At 35.8% G+C, this 24,618-nt stretch overlaps 1 protein-coding gene across 6 annotated transcripts in view; it reads left to right on the top strand.

Annotated features, from left to right (window-relative positions):
- PCDH9 (protocadherin 9) overlaps window positions 1-24,618 on the top strand; it is a 666,436-nt gene that overhangs the window by 399,044 nt on the left and 242,774 nt on the right. For 2 of the 6 annotated variants that reach the window (XM_062487765.1, XM_062487764.1), the window contains one exon: window positions 22,654-22,687. The exons of the other annotated variants lie outside the window; for them this stretch is intronic. In XM_062487765.1, coding sequence (XP_062343749.1) covers window positions 22,654-22,687 — 34 coding nt within the window. The remainder of the gene's footprint in view (window positions 1-22,653; window positions 22,688-24,618) is intronic. 6 annotated transcript variants of the gene reach the window in all.

Genomic DNA, 24,618 nt, shown 5'->3' with positions numbered 1-24,618 from the left:
ATTTACTAGTATCATCTCAAACTTGCTGCAGCTACCTCACCCCATGCAAAACAAAACAATTAGTCAATATCAAACATTTTGTTATCCTCGGATTTTAGTTTCTATATTTCTTATAATAATAAGGGTGGAATTTTCAGCAGCTAAAACATGGATGCATACAAGATATCCGTTCTATTTTAAATGTAAATATTGTAATTGAAGTAACCCATATTAATTTAGAGAATTTATTGCAAAAAATGCCAAGGTGTTCAATACTCTTAACCTGCAATAATTTGAAATACTAAAAGGAAATGGGTCTAGTGTATTTCATCTGCAACCATTTCCCCTTCTGTATTTCTCATTCTACCAAGTAAGAAAGAGAATAATCAGAAATTCTTTGAAAGTTATTAAAACAAAGTGTCACTGACAGCCTAAGATGTTAAAATAGAAAGTTGTCACTGACATTTTACGTATGCAAAAAGAGATTTCTAATCTCAAGATAGGGAGATATAAAATGACAGATAAATGGTAAATAGAAGTACAGTATAAAGGTGTCACTTCTCTTTTGCATCTCCAGCTGCTTTCCTTCACAGCCTTATTCAAATTTATTGCTGATTCTTTTCAAGGCTATAAACTCCTGGAGTGTAACACAACCTCACATAATGCTTCTCTCAACTTTTATAGTAGAGGTATGATTTACTATTGCAGTAAAACTCTGCTATCAACTATTTTCTAACTGCTTTTATCTCTTCTATTGATGAATAAAATGTAAAATGAGATTCCCATATGAAAATATAATTGAAGACAGAGTTACTTATTGCAAACTACTTTGGGAAGCAAAATAGATTTAGAAGTGTTAGTTTAACACCGACACAAAAATGTCTCATGATGTGTAATTCTTACCTTTGATATCCAGGAGCTTCAGAATTTAAGCACACTGTTAAAGAAAAAAACAAATGAACAAACAGAACAGAAGACTTTGACTCTGTGATTTTAGGGACATACAGTAATTTCCGTGTTTGAATTCTGTATCAAACAATTGGTTAATTACTCCTCTCTTCATAGTAGAGTTCAAATCTAATTCTAAAGCAATATTTTCCCAGATGTTTCTATAATTTTCATTTAGGTCTAAAGCAATACTTTCCTAGCTATTTCTGTATATTCCAGTTATGCTTCACTTTTTTTTTTTTTTAAATCAAGAGTTACATTCTTAAATCATAGAATTCAGAATTCTTTGAGAGAAAGAGAGAAAGAGAGAAAGAGAAAGAGAGAAAGAAAGAAAGAAAGAAAGAAAGAAAGAAAGAAAGAAAGAAAAAGAGAAAGAAAGAGAAAGAAAGAAAAAAGAAAGATAAAAAGAAAGAAAGAAAGAGAAAGAGAAGGAAAGAAAGAGAAAGAAAGAGAAAGAAAGAAAAAAGAAAGAGAAAAAGAAAGAAAGAAAAAGAAAGAGAAAGAAAGAAAAAAGAAAGAGAAAAAGAAAGAAAGAAAAAGAAAGAGAAAAAGAAAGAAAGAAAGAAAGAAAGAAAGAAAGAAAGAAAGAAAGAAAGAAAGAAAGAAAAAAAGAAAGAAAAAGAAAGAAAACAGAAGTTGCATATTTCCTGCAGATGTATGTGAGTGCCTTGAATGCCACATTTTAGAAGCCTTGGTATCCATATGGTAAACATGCTGCCCTCTGTGGCTCGAGAACAAGTTTGGTTGACACTGAATTTAGTGAGTTTTTTGCACAAGTCTATATGGTGGAGTTGCAATTTAGTGCAAAATAACAGCTTGTAGTCTAAAATGCGTGGCATGCACAAACTGTGAGATGCACAGTGTGGACATAAGAGAAGGGAGTGTGTTCTGACTCCCGTGTGTAAGGATTTCTGCATGGAACTAACCTAGGCATGAATGGAGATGGTACATACCCTGCTGAGTTGGCTTTTGTGCTTTTATTGCAGTGCTTGTTCCAGACTTACACACTGTGTCTCTGCTGGTTTCTCTTCTCAGATTAACAGTGGGAAACTGTACTTACTATTTGTTACCAATTCTTTTTCCTGTTTGCTGCCCTGTCAGATTTACTTGAAAGAATTTTTGGAGCAGTGGAAAAAAATGTTACAAGAAGACTGCCATTTATAATAAGCCTTTTTATTAGGGTTTTTTGAAGGATTTTTTTTTTCTTTTCATGAATGATCTCAAGCTTCTGAAATGTCTTTTCCATCTGAATTGAAGCTAAATCTGAAAATTCATATGAAGGGATTTTAAAAAAATAATTTCAGTTTAATCACTTTTATTTAAATTCTATTTTGTACTGTAACACAGAATAATATAAATAGAAAATGAACAGGATGACAGTTCATGTCTGCCTGTGACAGCGTGGTTTGGGATTTGCTAACCTAGTAGATCTCTTTCAATTCTGTGAATAGTAATTTCAGAAGAAAGGATTAAAGACAGTCATCATCATCAGCTTTTTGCTTCTTTGAAACAAAATTTCAGCAAAATTGCAACACTCTGTGAGCTGTTTCACTGTTCCAGTAGAAAATACGTTTAATATGAATTTTTAAAAGTTGCTTGTAGAAGTAGACTGCCATTTTGTAGCAAAGGTGTATGCAGAACAGCAATTTGAGTTTGTGCCAGCTTTTTTTCTTCGGCATGGGTTGCTAGAAGGTGAAATTGTGCTGGTAACCTTGAATTGCTCTTATAAATCAGTAATCCAATAACAATCTTCTACCTGTGTATTTCTTTCCCTTCCTATGGGGTTTTAATTGAGAGTGAATGAATGAACCACCTCATTTTTTAGTGAACTGATTCATCTGTAGACAGGAAAGGTAGGGTGCAAACCAGAGGACTGTGCCCTTACTGCCTTGAAGCCCTGTGGAATCCAGCAGAGGATTTGAATTAAGAAACAGAATAGCAAACAGGAATCCTATACTGAAGGACTGTGCTACTCAGACTCTTCCTAGCTAAGCATTACTTACCAAAAGACAAGAGGCTTATATAAGTACTTAATAACTCTGTCTCAGGAACATTGTAATAACAAGCTTTGAGAAAGGAGATTTTAATTACAACTATTTGAGAAATTAGAACCTGTGGCAAAGGAAAGGGAATGGACTTATCTGAAGTCAGAAAGAAGAGCAGGGTATTAAATTCATGTTTCACAATTTTTAGTCCCTACAGTAAATGCCTTAGCACCGGAGGTGTGTATAAATCACTTATCTCACTTAATCAATTGTCCTCCATTGCAGAGGAGTTTGGATTAGTAGCATCTGTTTTTCTCATTTTCTGTCTGCCTTTGGCAAAAAGCTTAGTCTTCTGAGAATCAAAGTGCTAACTAAAGTCTTTGGGCTTAATTTAAGAGCTTGTGGTTGAAGCTTAATGGTTTATGATATATGGGAGGTCAGAGCAGATGATCTAATAGACCCCTCTCACCTTAAACCATATGAAACTACTGAAATAGACTTCTGAAATATGATAAAACTAGAGCCAGTGTCACAGATCACAGTGATAAATGCTGAACAAAACCTTCTTCTTGGCTGCAGCCTGAGAACTGGACTGACTATGAACATCCCAGTACTATGAAGAGGTTCAGCCTGCCCCTGTATGCCAGAGAAAAGCAGCAGTGGGGGAATCTGAAATAGCTGCTCCTCATTTTATAGCTGGCACGTTTTGTGAAAGAAGAGATTTTGTTGGGAAGTAAGCTCATACTTGAAGGAAGTATGTTAAATGCTTGATATTTCAAGAATGTGGTTCACCTAAATGAAAAGCTCGCAGTTTCTTATCAAAGGAAAAAAACCTGTTACACACAGAGGACGCTGATTCTTTCTCAGAGTCCTTTGGCTTTGATTTAGCTAAGATGCTCTTGGAAAAAAAAAAAAACAAAACTGAGTCTGAAGAAAGGAGCTGAGTTCATTATGGCCACTGAGCTGAGAAATTTTTGAAAAACACAATATATGTGGGTTTCTAAAAGGGTCTGAACCCATTTCTGTATTATCCTGCATCCTGTATGTAACAGTGAAAAATGGTGCTTGAGAAAAGGGTTGCATGTCCTTGATTAGGGGTGTGTTTCAGTCACAGCAGACTGGCAGTTCAGGCTCCACAGAAAAAATTACTGCAGGATAGGAGCTAATTAGAGAATGCATCAGAGGTGGAATAGTTTTTGTGTGAAAATAGACCTGCTTTTTGTATACATATTCCAGACAGGAAAAAGCTGCCACTCTCAGATGTGTACAGGCAAAATAAAGATAACTGACAACCATGTCTATCTCCTGAAATATGCGCAGAGGTAACAGCATTGCATTTCACTCCAGCTGTTGTCATCCTTTCCCCCGTCCTCTCCTTCACTGATCAGCATGACTGCTCTTGCTATAGCTTGGAAGATTTACTCAGCAAGTAGGTCTTGTGATGTAGGATGCTGCACTGCTGGCTCTGCTACCCTTGTGAAGTGAGAAGAGCCCAATACCTTATAAAGATCAAAAGACAGGCATTTATGGAAGAGGAGTTTTGTGCATAAGATTTACTATTTTCTTTCTCTCTCTCTCTCTCTCTCTCTCTCTCTCTCTCTCTCTCTCTCTCTCTCTCTTGAACTCACATTTTTAGGTATTGTCATTAGAACATGGAAACAAATGGAGCAGGACTACATTTTATAAACTGTGAGGAAGAGATGTTGCTGTAATCAAGGTATAAGATAAGAAGATGGATAGACATTTCAGTTGTGTAGACATAGATGAGTAATGGCTTTCTTAATCTCCCAGACAGAAAGAGTCCATCAAATTTAGGCAAAATCTGGATGTAAAGACCTAGAGAAAGGAATCTAGAAACATTACTTAAACCAGCTTTATTTTATTGTCCCTACAAAAATAAGAAAGCAATCAAAAAACTGCAAAAGCACATTAATTTCCTTATAGGTTAGTTTCTACATACAAGCACAAATTCTAAATGTGAAGAATTCCTCAATTCGAGACTATAACTTTCTAAAGAACAACATAATTAAAAAAGAAAGTTGTACTAGCCAAAATAAAGTTGTTTAAATCCAAAAACCCAATACACACCTATGTTATCAAAGAGGTGTAAATATCAGGTAAATACTACAGGTAAATACCTAAACAAGATGTCCAAAGAGAAGCAACAAATCTGGGGAAGGGTCTGAGGGAACAGGGGTTGTTTAGCCTGGGGAAAGGAAGGCTCAGGGGGGACCTTTTTGTACTATGACTACCTGAGAGAAGGCTTTAGTGAGGTGGGAGTCAATCTTTTTCCCAAGTTACAAGTGACAGGGAAGGATGAAATGGCCTCAAGTGGCACCAGGGGACCTTTAGATTAGCTATTAGGAAAAATTCCTTTACTGGAATGCCCTGAACAGGCTGCCATGCTTCCACCATTCCTGGAGATATTTAAAAGATGCGCAGTTTTGGCACTTGGGGACTTAGTGGTGGACTTGGCAGTGTTAGAGGTCAATGACAAGTCGATGATCTTGAAGGTCTTTTCCAGCTTAAATCATTCCATGATTTAATGATTCCATTTTTCAGGTGATGCCTTAAGTTTAAGCTTTCATATTTTCCAGATTCTCCGCTGCATTAGTATATAACTCTGAACTTCATATGAAGGTAGCAAGTTCTCTTCACAGTTCAGTTAGGCAGAACATTTCTTTTCCAGCCTGAGAACCAAGTACACTGTTGCAGCTTCATGCCCAAAAGTTATAAACAACAGCAAATTGAAGAGAGCAATCTGGAATGATGGAACTTCATGACCTGAAGCTGTAACTGAACAATTGACCCCAATATGTAAAATGGACCAAAATTTATAAAAGTGTGAAAATGCATGACCCAGCATGCATACCCCCATCTTGGGGGTAGCCTCAGCCAGGCTCTTCTACTGCCCAAGGTGTGTCCTTAGAAGGCCTTTTTAATAAATACCTACTTTATTCCTTTAACACTGTCTGGTCTCTGTTCTAGGTAGCCTCTCAAGGCATCACAACTTACCCAGAACACTCATATTGACTGAGAGACTGAGAATCTCTTAGTCTCAGAAAGAAACTAAAAATATAAAAGCAGCTTCATGGAATAAATTGACAACTGGCAAAACTGGGATTTTGATGGGATTTCAACAACATATGGTTGGCTGGCAAAAATTTCTAGGAGTATCACAGACTATTCTGAATTGGAAGGGACTCACAAGGATTGTTGAGTCCAACTCAAATAAATGGGCCATAAAGATTTGAACCCACAAACTTGATGTTATTTGCAGCATGTTCTGACCATCTGAACAAATTCTGTAGTATGTTGCTCTTCATCTTACAATTTGTGTATAACCTGATCTTTAGAACATTGTTGTGCAGCTTCCTCCTTTCCAGTTTTTGTGTAGATCAGGACCTGTGCCATTTGTGATTTCACGGTTACTCTGCAGGTCAGTTGAAATTTGGTTGGAGGTGCTAATAAATTTTGAGTTGTATTTGAAATGGATAATTGTAACGGTAGCATGAAATTGGCCTGGATGGTATGAAAAAGCTCTTTGAATAAACATGTGGGTATGTTACAAATATTCTATTAAAGGAATGGCATTACAATGAAAGCTGGAATATTTGGTAGTCTTTGGGTTTGGGACTTTTCTTGGGTGTTTTTGTTTTAGCTTTTTTTTGTGGGTTTTTTTTTTAAGTTGGGTATTGTTTTTTTGGTTGCGGTTTTTTGTTTTGTTTTGTTTTGTTTAGTTTTTTTTTGAGGGGGGTGCGTTTAGGGTTGTTTTCCTTCCTATTCAATTCATCACAATTCCTATTTGTGACTATTCAAGAAAGGAAGAAAAAAAAAAAGAAAATTGAAGGGGATTAAACCACATTTTTACCTACACATTAAAGTAAATGTTGACTGATGTTATTATTTAAGTGCACCAGAGTGCAGATAGGGAAATATTATGCCTATATATAGAGAAATCTTATCCACCTAAAGAAAATGAATATCACTGAAGGACACATTAAATCATCTTTTTTCTTTTTAACATTACTTAATTTAAATTAGACGATTTAAGGATTTAAATTTAAACAAGTCAAACTAACTAAGGTAACTACAACCCTCCCTAATCAAACACCATCAATACAATAAGTCATTCTTGCAGAGGTTACACTGCCTGGCACACTGTCTCTTAGTTCCTGGAAGAGTGATTTCCTTGTCAGCTTTTCTGCTGATGAGAGGGGGTGTCTTGTTTTTTTTTTGTTTTTTTGGTCCCCCCCCCCCCCCCCCCTTCTTTGTACTTAGCAGGTGTCAGGATACAAAAATAACTTCTCAGCTATGTGGTTGGGATTCACTTCTTATATCAGCATTATGCCACTTAAATGTGTCCTCACTGAGAAGATTTTAGGCTGTGTATGACCTTTATATCCAACTCCACTTTACACTGATAAGAATTAAACCTCATTGTTCTCTATGTTGTGATAGAAATATCAGAATTTTCATGAAGAATTTTCTGATTTTATATTTACTAACAGCCTTTTTCCATTTTCTGCCAAGACAGCATATTATGTTTTCTTCTTATGATTGGTTACTGCAAGGAGAGGGTTAAATCGATATGAAGATAATAATTTCAAGCTATAAAAGTGGAATCTGAATTGTGGACTCTAGATTCATATACACTAAAATGTGTATTTTGTGTAAAGAGGGGTATATGCAACCACAAGTTTTTGGTTTTTTGTTTTGTTTTTTTTTTTTAATAAATGTGCTTATATTGGCACCCAGAGGTCATAAGCGCAACTTAATATTTGCTGAAATAATGTGAGCTGGTAAGCTGAGCATTTTGAGGTGATAATGGGCTTGGGCACATAAACTTTAACTTTCCCTCAGAAGAACACAATGAAAAACTTCATTACATTCCTTTCTGGGTATGAATGGTTAATAATAACCTTGTGTTGACAGTAAAAGACAACCCAAGTTTTTTATAGATTATGTATTTTTTCAGTGTCTCCTATATTTTTAATCAAGAGGTGAAGATGACAAGGGACAGATGAAGTAATTTGGAGTTATCCTGTTTCTTCCTTGCTGGGATGAGATAGGGGGTAGCAGAGAACAATTGCTCACCCTCCATGAAGGTCCTCTTGCACATGGATTGACTTAATTGACTTTCCTGCTTAATACTCCAGACGATGTAATGAGTTGATAGAACAGGTGGTATTGCTTAACAGATGGATCCTGCATGCTATCTGTCTTTAAAGAACTGAAGTGATGATTTTGATTTGCTTATCTAGTATCTTGCTGAAACTGGGTTTTGAATGAGGTCTTCCTAATTATGAGTAATTTCACAGCTGAGTGACTTTATTCTTCTATTAGTAAGAGTCATACTAGTCCTCTTTAGGCACATGTGTATCTATTATTGCTAGCAAGTGTCCTTTCTTTCTTCCACCCCAATAGTTAAGGTTTTTCTCTCTAGCTGTTATTTGTTTCAGCACAGTACACATCAGAATAAAACAGCCCCAGTCTACTTTGTGAGTGTGAGGGGACAAACTGGAGAGTAGTAGTTGTCTCTATGCATAGGTGAATTTCAACCTTAGATGTAAGCAACATATTTTCAACACTAAATGTTGGCAATTCAATGCCAATTGGTATCTTCACTTCCAGTCTAAATAGGGCATGGAATAGCATATAGGCTACATAATTCAGCTGTCTACTGTTAGATTAGAAGTTTGTGAAAGGTAGGTATGCGGTTACAGGTTAACATAAAAGTAAATTGCATTTACTGGTGGGTAAAAATGTTGTGAACTAATTTTACCAGTCCATTTCAGACCTTTTCATTTAAACTGACAGGAGCAAATTATGGTACTATAGCTCATTCATCCATGATTTCACGCTCCTGCACCCTAGGAAACGAGAGGCAAATCTCAAAGGGTTTCTCCATGGTAAAACATTTTTAATTAGTAAATAATTCTGAAATTGTGCATTCAAAGGAATTTCTCACTAAGCAAGCCATTTTGTCACTTCCAATGACAGCACTTCCAGATTTCTCAATGACTGTGTGTATTGGTTCACTTTTCACAGCAGTTTTTTCTCCAAAGAGAGGAGAGAGTCAGTCCTGAACACTGTTGTTGTTTCTTGCCAGTTAGACTAGCATACAAATTGAGACAAGTTTGCCTTTGTGAAAGTATTTCAGTCTGCAATCCATGAGACTTATAAATAGAAATTAAACAATGAGTGTTGAAAAATATGAGGAAATGTGTAACAAATATGCATTTATTTTAATGGCTGTGTGGTCAGAAACACTGTTTTCTGGTGATGGCTTTAAAAGACAGACTGAAAAACAGAAACATGACTGTCCTTGTAATGTCATTTTGCTTTAAGTCATAACAAATAGAAACAATCATAACTCCTAGGCTAGGATCAAGAGAATATAAATAAACAGGAAATAAACCTGAACCATAGTTCCAAAAGATTTAAAAAAAAAAAAGAAAACTTGGCAAAGATGAATGAAAAAATGTTGTATGGAAAGCCTAGAGTTTGTTTTCAGTTACTTTGATGTTCTTCCCCCAAGCAGGACTGTCTTAATAAAGCATCCTCTCTCCCTGTTTGCAAGTTGCTGTGGTATATCCACTAAGAACAAATTATATTTAATCATTAATTTGAAGTTTCAGAATCTAGCACCCAGAAGCTGTTATTAGTGTTCCTTACTGGAGACTCAGCCCCACCCCCCCTCCCCATGTGTAGGAATTGCAATACAAGTATTTAATTACCTAATCATATATCAATCATTATATCCAAAGAATCTTGAGCCTATTCAGTGCACAAAATCTTCAGTCCAAGTTAATGAGCTAAATTCAATATTTGTCTTCCTCCTTGTTCACTATCTGTTGATGTTATTTGTTGCAATATTCATATCCTGTTTTGAAGACAGAGCTATTAGTTTTCTCATGGAATTTGCTATGACATTTATCACTACTGTTTTTGAATGCTTTGCAAATATTAACACACTGTAGTTACACTCCAGTGAAGAAGCATAAGGGTGTTAGTATCCTTTGTGGCTTTGAAATGGCACATAAACCATTGTTGTATGCATGATCTCAAATCTTAGACTCGAAATTAACCATTCAGGAACTATGGAGCAGAAACTAAAGGAGAAATTACATGGCTTCAATAACATTTTATCTTACTTAGACGAGGTCATGCAGACATTGGTTTTAGTCAATGTAAAGTAAGTGGCTTTGACAGAAAAGAATTCATCCCACCTTAAGGATGATGTGCATCCTTGGCATATGCCCATTTCTCTCCACTGTCTTGAAAAGTAATCTATTTTATTTTTCACCCTAATTGGTCACTTGTAGAAAATACAACAACTTCCTCAGTACCATATACATTCTGTACAGTGAAAGTAAGGATAAAATCTCATTGAGTGGGATTCATCATATAGCTTTTCCAGGACCATTATTTAAACCTTTAACTGATACCTTTGAATACATAGATTTAAAACAAATGATCCATTCCTGATCACTAGAATACTGTTTGCTACTGAAGTTTTCCTTACTCCCAGGAGAGTTCTGTTCTATTGCCATTGAATCAAGGAGTATTTTCTCTTAGACATTTACTTTGTGGATTCTCCATGTCTTTTCCATCCACTTCCTAGTCCAAACTGCTGAGTCCAGCTAGAGGCTTTTATTCCAATTATTTGCAACATTTGCTTCCTTTCACCACCTTCTTCTTTCCCCACTGGCAAGTAAGAATTAATATCTATCCATATTTTGTCCTTGGCTTGTCATACCCACTTGGTTTTACCCACTATCTTTGTGTGGCCTTTCATTTCATTCTTCTTTCCTAACTACAAGGTTCAAACTACTTCCCTGAGTCAGTCCTCCTCTTTTTATCCAGTTTCAGTTCTCTCTCTGTCAGCTTTTATTTTTTTTTTAAAGACTCAGCCTTGTTTCCACTGCCTTGGTCAGTGCTCATGCCTTCCTTTTCAGTGATCCTAGCTCAGGTCCCCTTGGGGACCTAAATTTGCCTCTTACATCTGGCTCCAATATACAAGAGAAAGCGTTGTTTTCCCATAAATAACTGTATTTTTGAACAATGCAATGCATTAAAAATGGCATTCAAGCTCGCTTTCCTGGATTTTAGTTGTTAAAAGAGAAATCAATAAATAAATTGTAAGTAAAAAAACCAAACAAGCCAAACAACGCCAAACCAAGAAACCAAATCACCACATTTAAAGACATTATAAAATCTGACTGAAAACATATCTGCCTTGCTAACTCATCTCCCCGAAATCATATGTTCAGCAATTGATACGAATGACACTGTTCTATAGTGTTTACGTTCTTCAGGCTTTCATAGTCTAAACTGCTGCAGAGCAAAATTAACCTCCTTCTCGTCAGTCTCCTGCTGCTCAGAGAGTTTTGAATAGCAGCAGGAAAATATGAAGAAAGGCTCTTGTCAGTTTTAACTCTGCTGTAGCCTGTCAAATCTTTGGGTTACAGCAGTGGCACTCCAGCTGTCTGTCTGCTGATTTAAAAAGCAAGCACCACATTGCCTTCATTGAGTTTACAGATTCAAGACCATTTTTTCAGAATTTTTAGAGGCCTTAGATTCTGCAGCAGCTGATAAGAGCTTGGAAAGAATGAATGTATTCACTTATAACGCAGACAAATTTCCAGGTTGACATTATTTTAGTACACCTATGTAAGTGAACTGGAATTTAAGCATTACGTTGCATTTTGATATCCTGATATTTCTTTATGATTAATATCTCACAGAGTGTAATGAAATTAACCCAAATACTAGAAACATCACAAGAAAGTGATCCTGCTGAGTGTTCAACTGAATGAACACAGATAGGCAAATGGGCTCTTTTAACATTTGAGTGTATCTCAGAGGAATTATGAAGGCAAATACTGGCTTGTAAGAAACTAAGGCATCAGCCCCATACAAATACTTTTCTTCAAAGATTTTTTTCAAATATTTGTTTTTTTCTGCCTATACACATTTATGGTTTGTGTTATTGGCATCACTTGGGGGATCTTATAACAGTAATACTTCATGTAAATATTGGATAGAATCCTCATAGAATTCATGGAATTCACAGAATGACTAGGTTGGAAAAGACCTTCAAGATCATATTGAAATCTGTAGTTTCTTGTTGCTTCAAAACAAAATAGCAAGTGAAGGAAGACCTTTACCCTGTCCAGCTTCACTAATGCATTGCAGCTCCCATAGTGCTCTCCTTCAGAGTCAAAATGCTGTGCTGAGTGTAAGCAACATAAGAAAATACCGGCTAGGTCCTTAACCCCCACACCTAGCCTTTACTTTAAAGAATTTTAGAAATAAGCTGCGTAAGAATTGCTTTGTCCAAGTCCTATAAAGACAACAATTGTGAAAAAATCAAGCTGCCCTCTCTCTCCTTGGCCTGGAAAGTCCTGGGTATTCTAGCTGTCTCTGCAGCCAACTCCACTGGAATTTGAAGAATTGCTTCAAAGTTTGATTGTTGGTATCCCAAACCCTGTTAAACTCTGGACAATGCTTAGGGAATTAGTTTCAGAGCAATATTTAGGGTCTAAAGGAACATGTCTGTTTAATCTGGCAAAAGCCATCTCAGCAGTGTTATTAAGGCACTGAGGGAATTTTCAAATGCTGGTGTCTTTGTTCTTCTTCCTCCTGGCATATATCCTGAATTGCTCCTAGATCAGAGAGATGTGAAAGTCCCTTATGATTAAGGGTCTCTTTGTGATAGTGAGTGGCCCTCTGCCAGACCACTGCTTTTCATTTCTCTAAAACCTTCACCTGCAGATGACAGACAGTAGAGTGACTGAGTGATATCTGTTAGAAAGAAAGTGAAAGAGAGGAAAGAGTCGTTGGAGTGTTGGCAGATTCACAAATATGTGACTATTCTTCCATGCTTATCACAAGGTGAGATAGTGGCCATTGAACTGGGTATTGCTTTGCAAAACTGTGGCTCATAGTAAGAGTGAAAAACTTTCAGGCATCTCTTGTCATCTACCTCAGTTAGAAGCTGTCCTTGCTATTTTGCTTTGCTGATGCCTAAGCTGCTGCAACTTGCTGATTTCAACTGTTGGTAAACAATTTGAGAAGAGATGATGCTTGTGATTTAAGCAAATAGGGAATGATTAAAGTTTTTGATATCCTACTGCATCTGTACTCAACCCTCTCTAAAATAAATTGAAGTGATGCTGCTGGATCCATGCAGTTTGATGTGGGGATGTGGGCATCCGTATACTGTGAGGCTCTAAGTTAATTAATGCATCTTGTATTTGGTGGGATTTGTTAAACAGAAAAAAAAAAAAAGACCCCCAACAGCAAGGTTTTAGAATAATACTTTGATACCCTTATTTTAATATAACATGTTAGTCTGGTTCTAAATCATAATTTCCTGCTTTGTCTTAGAAAGAGAAAAACCTGGAAGATGGCAGAGTAATTATTTCTTCACCTAAGTGTGCCTAAAAGATAGGAAACCTATTTCTGGAATTTACAGGGGAAATTGTTACTAGGCAGAAGGATTAGGATTTTGCAAAATTATTTGTTAGAAATGTGTAGGTTTCAGCTCAATCCTGGTTTTTGACAGTTTCTTAAAAAATGTTATTTGCAACAGATTTTCAGAGTTTTCTGTGAAATAAATCTTCCAAACCTCTTGCACTATCTACTATGTTGGTTTTATTTTTTTCCTAGGATGGATGATGTTTACTGGTTTATAAGTGAGACTTTTTTTCCCCCGATTTCATTAATAAGGGTCAGAACCTTATCATTATTATAGTTTTCTATTTCTAATCTACATGTTTTAGGGAGTTTGGTCAAAATCCTTATGCAGAACTGTTATATAAGTTATATAAACTGTGCATTTCATATAGAAGGTTGCCAAAATCATTAAAATTAGGTGCAAATATGATGCAGTTAAGAATATTGATAAAAAACCCCAACCCACCAACCTTGAAGATGATATGCAAATATACATACCTAAACAAAGTTTTCTTGAGGGCAATCCTGAAAGGGGTTTAGTGTTGTAGGATTGTATACAAACTGGGGAGGGGTATTTGTATTTTCACTGGAAAAGAGATGCAAGCATGCAGTTTTCATATAGATTATATTCTTGCATTTGCCTCTGATATAATTGTAATTCTATAGATATGTGTGAGTGTAGCTATGGTCTCCATCAACACATGTAATTTATAAGTAGCATAGCACCCAGTGCTATGCTGTGTAGGCACTTTCAAATTCAGGACTCTTTCAATCATGGTGGATAGACTTACTAGATAAAGGGAAAAAAAAAGTATATTTTAAACAAATAAAACAGATCCGCTCATTTCTCTAAAACAAGGCAAAAATGCTGAGAATCAAAGTGTCCTAATTGCAATTCCAGAAGCTTCTCATGATATTTATTATTTATTACATGCAGCAAAATGCATGTGAAAATTTTAACTCCGTAGTCTAATTAATTCTGCTCACTTATATTCTGACTGGCAAATCTTCTCTAGGCTGAGCTTTTGTGGTTCTGCTGTTCATATTTCTTAATTATTTTGCTAAAAAAATAATCTCTATGCTCTTTGCCTCATTTAATTTCACTCAGTTACGACTGGATCCCAAGCTAAGGTCTTTTAAGAAAAAAATTTCACTAGTTTTTGCTTCTTTTGACCTCTAGAGCTTTCATTGGTTTTGCCAGCATGTCTGCTTTTTTGGCACACCTGCTTTTGCCGCCTAGATTGTGTTAGTTCTTCCCTCAGAATCAATCGTGAGCAGCTTGCAACCAGATGCCTGATTAAAAAGTTAGCAGACCTTGAGTGCAATTACTTCAGCTCTATGGCATTCACGCATTAAACCCAGTGTTAATTGTTTCCCATTTTTGTAATGATCCTTATAATAGGATAAACCAGAAGAGATCATTTCTTGAAGTTAAAACAGCAGAAAATAAAGACATTTACTCTGATTAATCATCTCAATATGAAATTAAAAACAATCACAAGCAAACATAGATGGTCTTTGTGCTAAATACCAGTGAAAATTTTTCTTGGTACTGTCCAAAGTATTATTCTGTAGCCTGGCACAATGCGCATATGCATTGTATTAAAGTTTAGATGGAAAGCAGGATTGAGTAAAGCAGTTTTTTAGTTACTGCTTTGAAGGAGTGTCACACTATTATTTATACAAGCACTAATTTGATTATAATCCTAGATAGATATCCATATCATGTAGTGTGTAGATTTATTCATACTTTCACCGAAATAAATAGTTCTGTGGTTTCACTTGGATTACTTTTGTTAGTTAATGATCTTTGTATATTTGAAAAAAAAAATAAAATATCTTTATAGTAGCAATAAAGGAAAACCAAAGTGAGTGAGCTGAGTAAATGCTTACATACTAATGACATAATCTAAGACTGCACACTCAAAACATTAAAACAACTCCTGTAATGATACCAAAACTTACATTTATGTACTTTCACAACCATTGATAGAAGTGTTTTTGCAAAATACCATAGTGTCACAGAACTGTAGAATAATTTGGGTTGGAAGGGAGCTTAGAGATCAACTAGTTTCAATCCCCTCTGCTAAGGCAGGGACATCTTCCACCTAGATAAGGCTGTTCAAAGCACCATCCAACATGTCCTTGAATGATTCCAGGGATGAGGCATCCACAACTTCTCTGGGCAACCTGTTAAGGTGCCTTAACAACCTCACAGTAAAGAATTCCTTTCTTACATTTAATCTTAGTTTTCCCTTTTCAGTTTAAAGTCGCCTTGTCCTATCACTACATGTCCTTATAAAAGTCCATCTCCAGCTCTCTTGTAAGCCCAGTTTTGGTATTGGGAGGTGATATAAGGTCACCCTGAAGCCTTCTCTGGACTGAGCAGCCCAACTTACTCAGCCTGCCTTCATAGCAGATGTGTTCCAATCCTTTGATCAGCTCTGTGGCTCTCTTCTGGACTCATTCCAACAGATCTACGTAGTGTCCACATTGCTGACAAAGATGTTAAACAACACTAGCCCCAAAAGGGGACCCCTGAGGAATGCCAGTTGTCACTGCTCTCCACTTGGACATCAAGCTGGTCACTGCAATAATTTGAGTGCAGCCGAATTCCTTATCCACTGCAGTCCATCTGTCAAATCCATGTCCATCCAGTTGAGATGTTATGTAGGGTAGAGTCAAATGCTTTGCACAACAAGTCCAGGTGCTCTTCCTTTATCCACAAACACTGTAATCACATTGTAGAAAGCCAACAAGTTTTACAGGTATGATTTGCCCTTAGTGAAGCCATGTTGCCTGTGACCAATTGCCTCCTCCTTTTCCATGTGTCTTAGTATAATTTCCAGTAAGATCTGCTCCATGATCTTGCCAGGCAATGAGGTGAGACTGACTGGCCTGTAGTTCACCAGGTCTTTGTTACTTCTCTCTTTAAAAAGTTGAGCTTGTTTTCCCTTTTCCAGCTAGTTGGAACCAACTTCACTGGACTCCCATGACTTCTAAAATTTGATGGAAGGTGGCTCAGCCACGTCAGTTGCCAGTTGTCTCAGGACCCACAGACATATCTCATCATGTTCCAAGGATATGAGTACCTTCAGATTCCTTAGATGGTCTTGAATCTGATAATTTCCTACTGAAGGCAAGTTTTCATTCTCAGTCCCTCCCTTTGCCATCTGTGACATGGATTCTGTGACTGGAGTACTTGCTGGAGAAGACCAAGACAAAAAAGTTGTTATGTACCTCAGCCTTCTCCATATCCCAGGCAACAAAGTCTCCCATTTTCTTCTGCAGAGGACTCACAGTTTGATCCTCTTCCTTTTATCTCTGCTCTGCATAAATAAGTTTTTCTTGTCACCTGTGATTCCTGGACAAATTTAATTCTATAACATATATCCTGTTCTTGTCATCACTTGATAAGGGTCTTCCTATATTTATTTTCTTAAAGGTAGTTGACTACTGTAAGTGTCGTGGTGGGGAGGAGGGGAGATGGAGAAGAATGAATATAATTCTTATTTGTTAGTGTTTTAAAAAGTAAAATTCCTACTTATAGAATTGCAATGAAGATATTAAAGAAAATAATACATTAAGAACATAGCCAAAGAGTCAAAGAAAGATCTGCTTTTTTTCTTTTTTTTTTTTTTTTTTTTTTAAGAAGGAAAGTATATCCCCAGAAACAACTAGAAAGCATGATAATTTAGATCCATCAAGCAGGACACTCTGCTAACCACAGTAATCATGTGGAGCTGTTACTGCTACCTATGTTATTTCCCCATGGCTCTCTTGTTGTCTTTGCTTCATCCAATCTTCAATCAGATTGTAAATTTTGTAAGGGAAGAGCATTCTTTCCTATGTTATTTGAGTTTTTCCCCTCACAGTGCTACTATTCTGTTCTCTCTTCCATCCTTCCCTTCTCAGTGTTAAGCCTTTCATAATCAAGTTAATTGAAATTATCAGCATATTTCTTCTACTTCAAATTATAAAATTATAAAATATTTATTCTCTGGACAGCATTTGCCATCTGAGCATCTTAAATTAATTTGCAAATATCAGGTTAGATTTCAAAAACATCACGCATAGCTGAAACAAAAAAGGCAATGATCTTCCCCACTTACCAATAAGCACAAATGTTAAGTGTTTCACATCAATGGCAGCTGACAGCAGCTGGCCACCATCAGGAGGTTCTCAGTACCTGGAAGAGAGATATCTTATCTCATTCTGGTATCATATTCTCAGTTTAATTGGAAAGTTTCTATTGATTATAGTGACTTACATTTTATTACACATGAATTGTGTCACACAGTCTGTCTTCTAACTCAGGTACTTTAAGCACATGATCACCCTCCATCCCCTGGGTGAGAATGACTACTTATATTCCCTCACATGTTGGCTTCTCTGTCATTTTCAGTTTAGCTTAGAAACTCAGTATCATGAATTCTTTAAGATGCCACTTGTCTGACCTGGCCCCTGATTTTAATTGTTAAGATTCAGACTAGCATTCCAGATGGTCCCCTCTACCAGGGCTGTACAAACTGGACCTGGTTGGTGTTTTGCCATTTCTAAGGAAAGTGCCAGCTGTTATCATTCTGCTTGTTACTGGAAATCATTCGAGATTATACTAGTGGGCAAAGTCCTAAAGGATATTTGGCATTACTGCTCTGGTGAATATCTGTAGCCAGTGTTATGGAGTAAGCAGTTTCATCTATGCCTGATTGTCATCTTACGGAAAAAAGTAGGACTAAGAAAAAAAGAAAACTCTACCCAAGAAATTAGAACACATCTGTCTTTCTTTTTCTTCCATCTGTCTACCCAGAATATTTTTTTTCCTAGTGTGGGAAACATTTGGCTTCCTTATTATGAAGTTAACCATGTACATCTTGATTTTGGATTATTTTGTGATGCTTTTACTGTTTTATTAGGACTGCTACTCAAAATACATTATTCCAGAGAGCTTCTAATTTCAATTCTAGAGATTTTAAAATAAGCATTTTTCTAAGAAGTAATGATGAATAACCTTGACTCTGCAGAGCAAACTCATAACCTCTGGACTTTTTCAAAGTGCACAGAAGGCACTTCTCTAATATATGCATATTTTAGGCTTTTGTTTGCATGTGAACAAATTATTTTATAATTTTAATTATATTCCTTTCAATAAAACTAGTTACAACTAAAATTACATAAAACTATTCCCTTGGAAAAGGATAATTTTGCGGTAAGCACTTATTCAAATGTAGTCATACCTGCTTCTTTCCTTAATTCCAGGAACTCTTGCAGAGAAATACCTGTTACCAAAAAGACTGATCTATGTCCCCTAGCTGTTCTTTTCCTCCACGACATGATTTCAGCTGTTGTGACTCTGCCTGGGTGCAGTGCATATGGTATTTCAAGGACCAAAGTGAACACATCTGTGCCAAGTGGGACTTGGCTGTCCTATAACCTGTATATATGGGAAGTTTGGTCTGACCAAAAGTGATGGATGCTTGACACCTTAGCAGTTTGGCTGATCTGTCTTTGCATAATGGAGGCATTAGCAGAGTTATTACCTGTCAATGAAATCAGCATTCCTTACTGCAGTGTAAGGCCTTCATTACCTTCTGAGGAATAACTGCAGGATTTGGCCTTTAATGAAGCATGCCTGTCATTTCATACTGAAATGTCGATCTTGCTTTGACTGCCACATAATTTTTTACTACATTTTTTTTTTGGACATTGTGTAATTCAGAAGTGAAGGGTAGGGTTCATATACAGTTCATTAATTACACATAAGAATTTGAAACTAGAGAGATAAGCTACTAAAGGAATATATATTTAATTGATTCTAGGAAGGAACAAGAACTTGCATGCACAGACAAAACACTGACACACAGAGCACTTAATGTCAAACCAAAGTGATTATTTAATATTCTTAAAGCTTTTTTAAAGAAGCCATAATCAGATTTATTTTTTTATATCCAAGGAATACTTATTAGCACACATTAGAAAAGAAAATCCATAGGACAAAAATGTAGAATATGTATAATGAGTGTCTCTAGTACAAAATATAACATCTGTGAGTAATGTAAATTAGATTTAAAAGGTTGGTGAAGTCAGAAACAATCATAGCAATAACAGATCACAGCAAAACCTTGGAATTTTATTGAATTTAGTGTTAGCAAAAATGTTGATAAAACAATCCTAATACCATTGAGACCAGTGGAAAATTTTCCAGTGACTTCACTAGCTTCTAAGTTAGATCCGCACTTATTCCTTCTACTAAGGAAATTCAAAATTGTGTAAAGAAGCATTAAAGTCTCCATTTCAAAGAATTTTCTAAAACTTGTTTTGCCTGCTCTTTTCATTTTCTTTTTTTAACATTACTAGCAAACTAGCAACTGTAATGTAATGACGTCTTCCTCTGCTCACCCTCTCTAAAGAAAAAAAACACCTTTCCACTTTCACATTTTTGAAGAAATAGGTGTGGTTGACTGCCATTTTTGACTGGTTATCATCCTACTTGCAGTTCCTGTGGAAATATCTTAGACTTCCATATCTGTGATCTGTCAACAATAGAGATCAAACCAGGGAATTTGGATGCATTCTTTACATGCCTTGTCAACCTGCAAAGACTGAGATAAGGTGGCTTCCGCAGGCATTGAGCTCTGTGATTTATTCTACAGTTTGATAACACCTTAAATCTCAAAGTGCCACCATGCATTTTCGTCCATCCATCATAGAAAGGTTCATATCAGGAAGGATCCTGAGCTACTATAAGGGAGAAATCGATATTAAAGCAAGTCAGTTCAATTTGCCCATATATAGAAGTAATTTATTCAATAAGTTTTCTAATGCTAAATTCTTGCTCAGAAGTGTGTCCTGTCTGTTCAGTAGATAGCTAGTAAAGTAGAATTTATCACAACATAACAGCAATATTTGTCAACAATTGATTTAAGTTTAGATATAACCTATATGGACTTTTTTTTTTTTAATAATCTCTGGAAAATGAAGACACCTAGGGCATGTGCATATACCTTTACAATTTTTTTTGTGAAGTACGTTTTCATTCCTTTATGGCTCTGTGATTTTCACACTTTTATTTAAATTAGTGTAGTTGTGCAAAATAAAATGTGAGACAGAAATTTTGTGCTTGTCAGTTTGCCTAATGAAAAGCTAGAATTCGCAAAACAGGTACAAATTACCCTTGAAATGTTAGTAAATGTTGGGCTCAAAAGTCAGCAGTCCTTCGCTATTTGTATTAATTAACATGGTCGTGTGTATTAGATGGAAAGTGCACAAATAACTCCATCAGTTTTAAACACTGGGACCAAAGGTAATGGCATCCAACAAATTCTGTGAAATGAGAAACTTGCTAGTATACACATTAGAAAAATAAATGCACCAATCACTAAATTGTTTTGTGTTCAAAGTAGGTGTCCAACCTCCTGTTTTCTCATTTTGTAGACAGAAAATAGAGAAGTCACAGGCCAAGGTCATATAAAGTTCTGTAGTTTTCTGAATCTGACTCTGTGAATGTCTTCCCAAGAGAAGCCAAGTAAAAGTTAAGTGACTATTAGCATCAGTTGATGTAACTTCAGAGACTTCTGCAAAGATATTCTTTCAGGCTGCTGAAAGAACTTCATCAGTGTGATTTTACTTTACTAACATTAATCTCAAGCAGCACAAATTAGGTTATTATACAACATCAGAATATAATGTCAACTATCAAACATTTTCTGCTTATTCTAAGAGTAACATGACATTGGTAGCATTACCTGAAACCATCCAAATGGTAGTCAGAGTTCTTGCTTTCCCTATAACCTTTAATATGTCAAGAGCATGCCATATGTAATTTGTGGAAAATGCCAAAAATTGGATGCAGTCTAATAATAATAGTGATTCTTGCAAGGTCTCATTTGACTTCTGCTTGAGGCCAGCAGAAAATACATCCTAGCTGTTTTTTCTCACAGGAAGATACCATTGAGAGTATCTGCTGTTTTCATAGTGCAGCAATACCACTGTCACATGCAAGATTTTCATGCAAGAAGTCAGTATTTTCTTCTTTCCTTTTTCCTCCTGTTTGTAAATGACATTTTAGATCTCCTTCTGGCTAACCTGCTGATATGATTTTTTTTAATAGAAACCTATGTGTGGAAACACCTTCAAAAAGTTATTCTCGATTTTGTGTTTTATTTGGGATTATAATTTAATGTAGCAGAGACTTGCCCCAACAGTTAACACGGCATAGGAATGAAAGACCCATTATCAAAGCAACACAACCCACCCCCCCCCAAAAAAACCCAAACATTCAGACACAGAAAATTATAGCATTCTCTGTGGATTTAATTTTTCAAGTTTTGACATCATAAGATATTGAAAGATAGATATACATGTGTGTTGCATGTACTGGAAGAGAAGCTTGTAGTCAGTATTTTTAATATGCATTGTTCCCTGGAGAATCCTAAGTGAAAAGCTGGGGAATATTTTTGCTTTTCCTTTTCTGTATCATATGTTTGCATATGCAAAATGAAGACTTCAAAGCTTTGGGAGTTCAAATAAAAAAAAAAAAAAAAAAAAACAAACACAAATCCAGAAAACTGTTGGTAGGAAAGCAGTTCTTAAGGACATCCTGTCCCAAGTAAGAACACATATGATTTTATGGTGGAAATACATTATTGTCTAGTTCTTTTTCTATTAGACATGCAGATATATTGACAGAGGTGTCTTAATTAACTTATAGTGTGTGCAATCAATTGGGATAATAATATTAGTTTCAAAATTAAAATGTTCTAGAAATTGAATCTCTCCCAGGATGACTAGCTTAACCATATTACCCTTGACAATCATGGCCACTCTCAGTTTTTCCAATGTGGATCCATTTATCTAATGTGACAGCTCTAGTGTTCCTTATGTTAATAGATGTACTGCTGCTTTCTAGAATTATAGCATGCAAGCGTTCTTGTCCTCAAAGAGCAGTGCTGCTGCTGTTTCTGCTTTCTGTGCATGTAGGAGAAGACATAACTGCTGACTCAGAATTAAATGTAACCCAGTGAGTTGACAGTGACAGATACTCATACACACTCATACTAATAGTTCAGAAAGCAATGTCCTAATTTGCTATTCTCCAACAAGGTCCCTAAATTGAGAGCCTCCTTCCTTTTCCTTCTCCTGTCACCATGCTAATACAAGATGAAGACTCCTTAGAGTCTTCATGAAAACATGAGAATTCTTTTTTTTTTTTCCTGCAATTATTAATCCTTGTTTTATTGAGGATCCATATAATCTTCTTAATTGAATTCCCTCAAACTCACATAAATAAAGGTCAAGATTCTCATCATGATGTCGCTATAAGCACCGGTTAGTTCAGAGTGTGATCATTTAAAGGCCTGCAGATTTTCTGACCACCACCCCCCACCCCCCCTCCTTCCACCCTTTTTTTTTTTCAGTTTAGGACCTTGACTACCTTTAAAGCCCTTTGGTGCAAACTTCCTAGTGGACACTGGTCATTTGTTGTTAAATCTGAGGATTTTTAGGTATGTTTTTCTTCCTTTTGCATGTATTATTAAAATGAAAGCATTCAAATCCCAAGATTAATCATAGTATAGAGCAAGGGCTGCATCACCCTAGACAAAGGATTGCTACCTTCACACAAGATCCATGGACTGCTTGATTTTCAAGCTTATGTGTGGTACTAAAGAATGCTAATGGAACAGAATACTAAAGGGCTTTTTATCACATCTGTCTTTTTGCTGAAGATCACTGTAAAGTTTCCTGCTTCCTGGCACTGCAGAACTCTGCATATCTGCTGTAGTTACTGACAGTAAAGAAACCTTAAATACACAGTACTTCTGTAGCACAGTAATTTTAGGCTTCAACAGTAAGATGCAGTGTCAGTAACGATTGTTGACATCGTATGTGTATCAGTTTACTCAATATAATTAATAAGCCTTAGTTGATGGTACATTTTTGTAATTCATTAAATACTATAAACATAATTTATGTTAACATTATACATGTAAATGCAAGTATAGTAGTAAACTTGTTAATATATGCCAATAATAGAGTTACTTTTGTAAGTAGCCTCCAAATAATGTACGGTCCTGAAACAGGAAATATTCTCAATTGTTCTGCTCACATTTAAAAATGTGATTTATAGGTAAAACTAAGTCCCTGAAGCTTTATTACCCTGCTCACATCACAGAAGCTGGATGAGTTTTACAGAATGTAAATCAGGGTAAAAATATTACTACAATTTAACTTGTTAAATCTCAGCAGCAGCTGTTTCTACATTTAGTACTTCATATGCATTATTGATCAACACATGTTTTTACTAATGTAGAACTTCTCAGAGTGCAGAGAAGTTGTGCTGGTTATTGTTGTAATTGGTACAGTGCTTCTGAAATGCTTCTTCAGTTGAGTGCACTTGTAATGTGAATTGTCTGTCATGCTAGGAGTATCTCATCACCAAAATCGAACTAAATAAATAAATAAATAAATAAATTGAAGATCACTGAAGTCTTTAAATTACTAAAGATCACATAAAATGAAATTCTATTGTAACTAAATTACTTATATGTAAGTCAGTCTAGTATGTTTTTGTCAGTGAGATCTGTTTCTTCAGGGTCTTGCATCCTAAATACTTTTCTTAAACACAGCTAAAATTTTACGTATTGAATATCTAAAGTCAGGTGGCTAAGTAGTTATGAACATAGTGCAAGGTCTAGGTAGGTTAATTTGGGGCATTTATATTGAAATCTCTGAACTTCATGTGTCTCTAATGTCAAGGGTTATAACAACAGAGTTGTTAAAGGAATTAATCTCTGGTACATCTTCTAATACATACCCCCAGTTTACTTTGTCATGTATAGTCAATGATTAAGTACAAACATTCCAAAAAGGCATGTTACTGTTATTTTACAATTATATGTCTTTTAGGATGCCATGAATGTTCATTAGAGCTGCCTTTCCTCCTCTATGGATTTTTAATTTTTAATAGGTATATATAATTTGTTCCAATTTTAATGAATCCTTTCTCAGGCTATTTTTCCAAGGTTTCTGATGAGAGATATATAATAAATATGCCAAGCTAACATGGTTTAGTAATGTCTAGCTATTTGGGTGAATAACATTTCTGAACATGACCTTAGTTTTATACTGGCAACACACATGGCTATTATTTTTTATGTTTTATTGTACAGAAGTTTTCATATTTTCTCTCCACTTTCCTGCACATATCTGAGATACTAATTTTCATAATCCTAGGCTTAGAACT

The sequence above is a fragment of the Cinclus cinclus genome, chromosome 2 (genome assembly GCF_963662255.1).
Source record: "Cinclus cinclus chromosome 2, bCinCin1.1, whole genome shotgun sequence".
NCBI classification, from domain to species: Eukaryota; Metazoa; Chordata; class Aves; order Passeriformes; family Cinclidae; genus Cinclus; species Cinclus cinclus.
The sequence above is the reverse complement of the archived record's forward strand: the minus strand, read 5'-3'. Positions and strand labels throughout refer to the sequence as shown.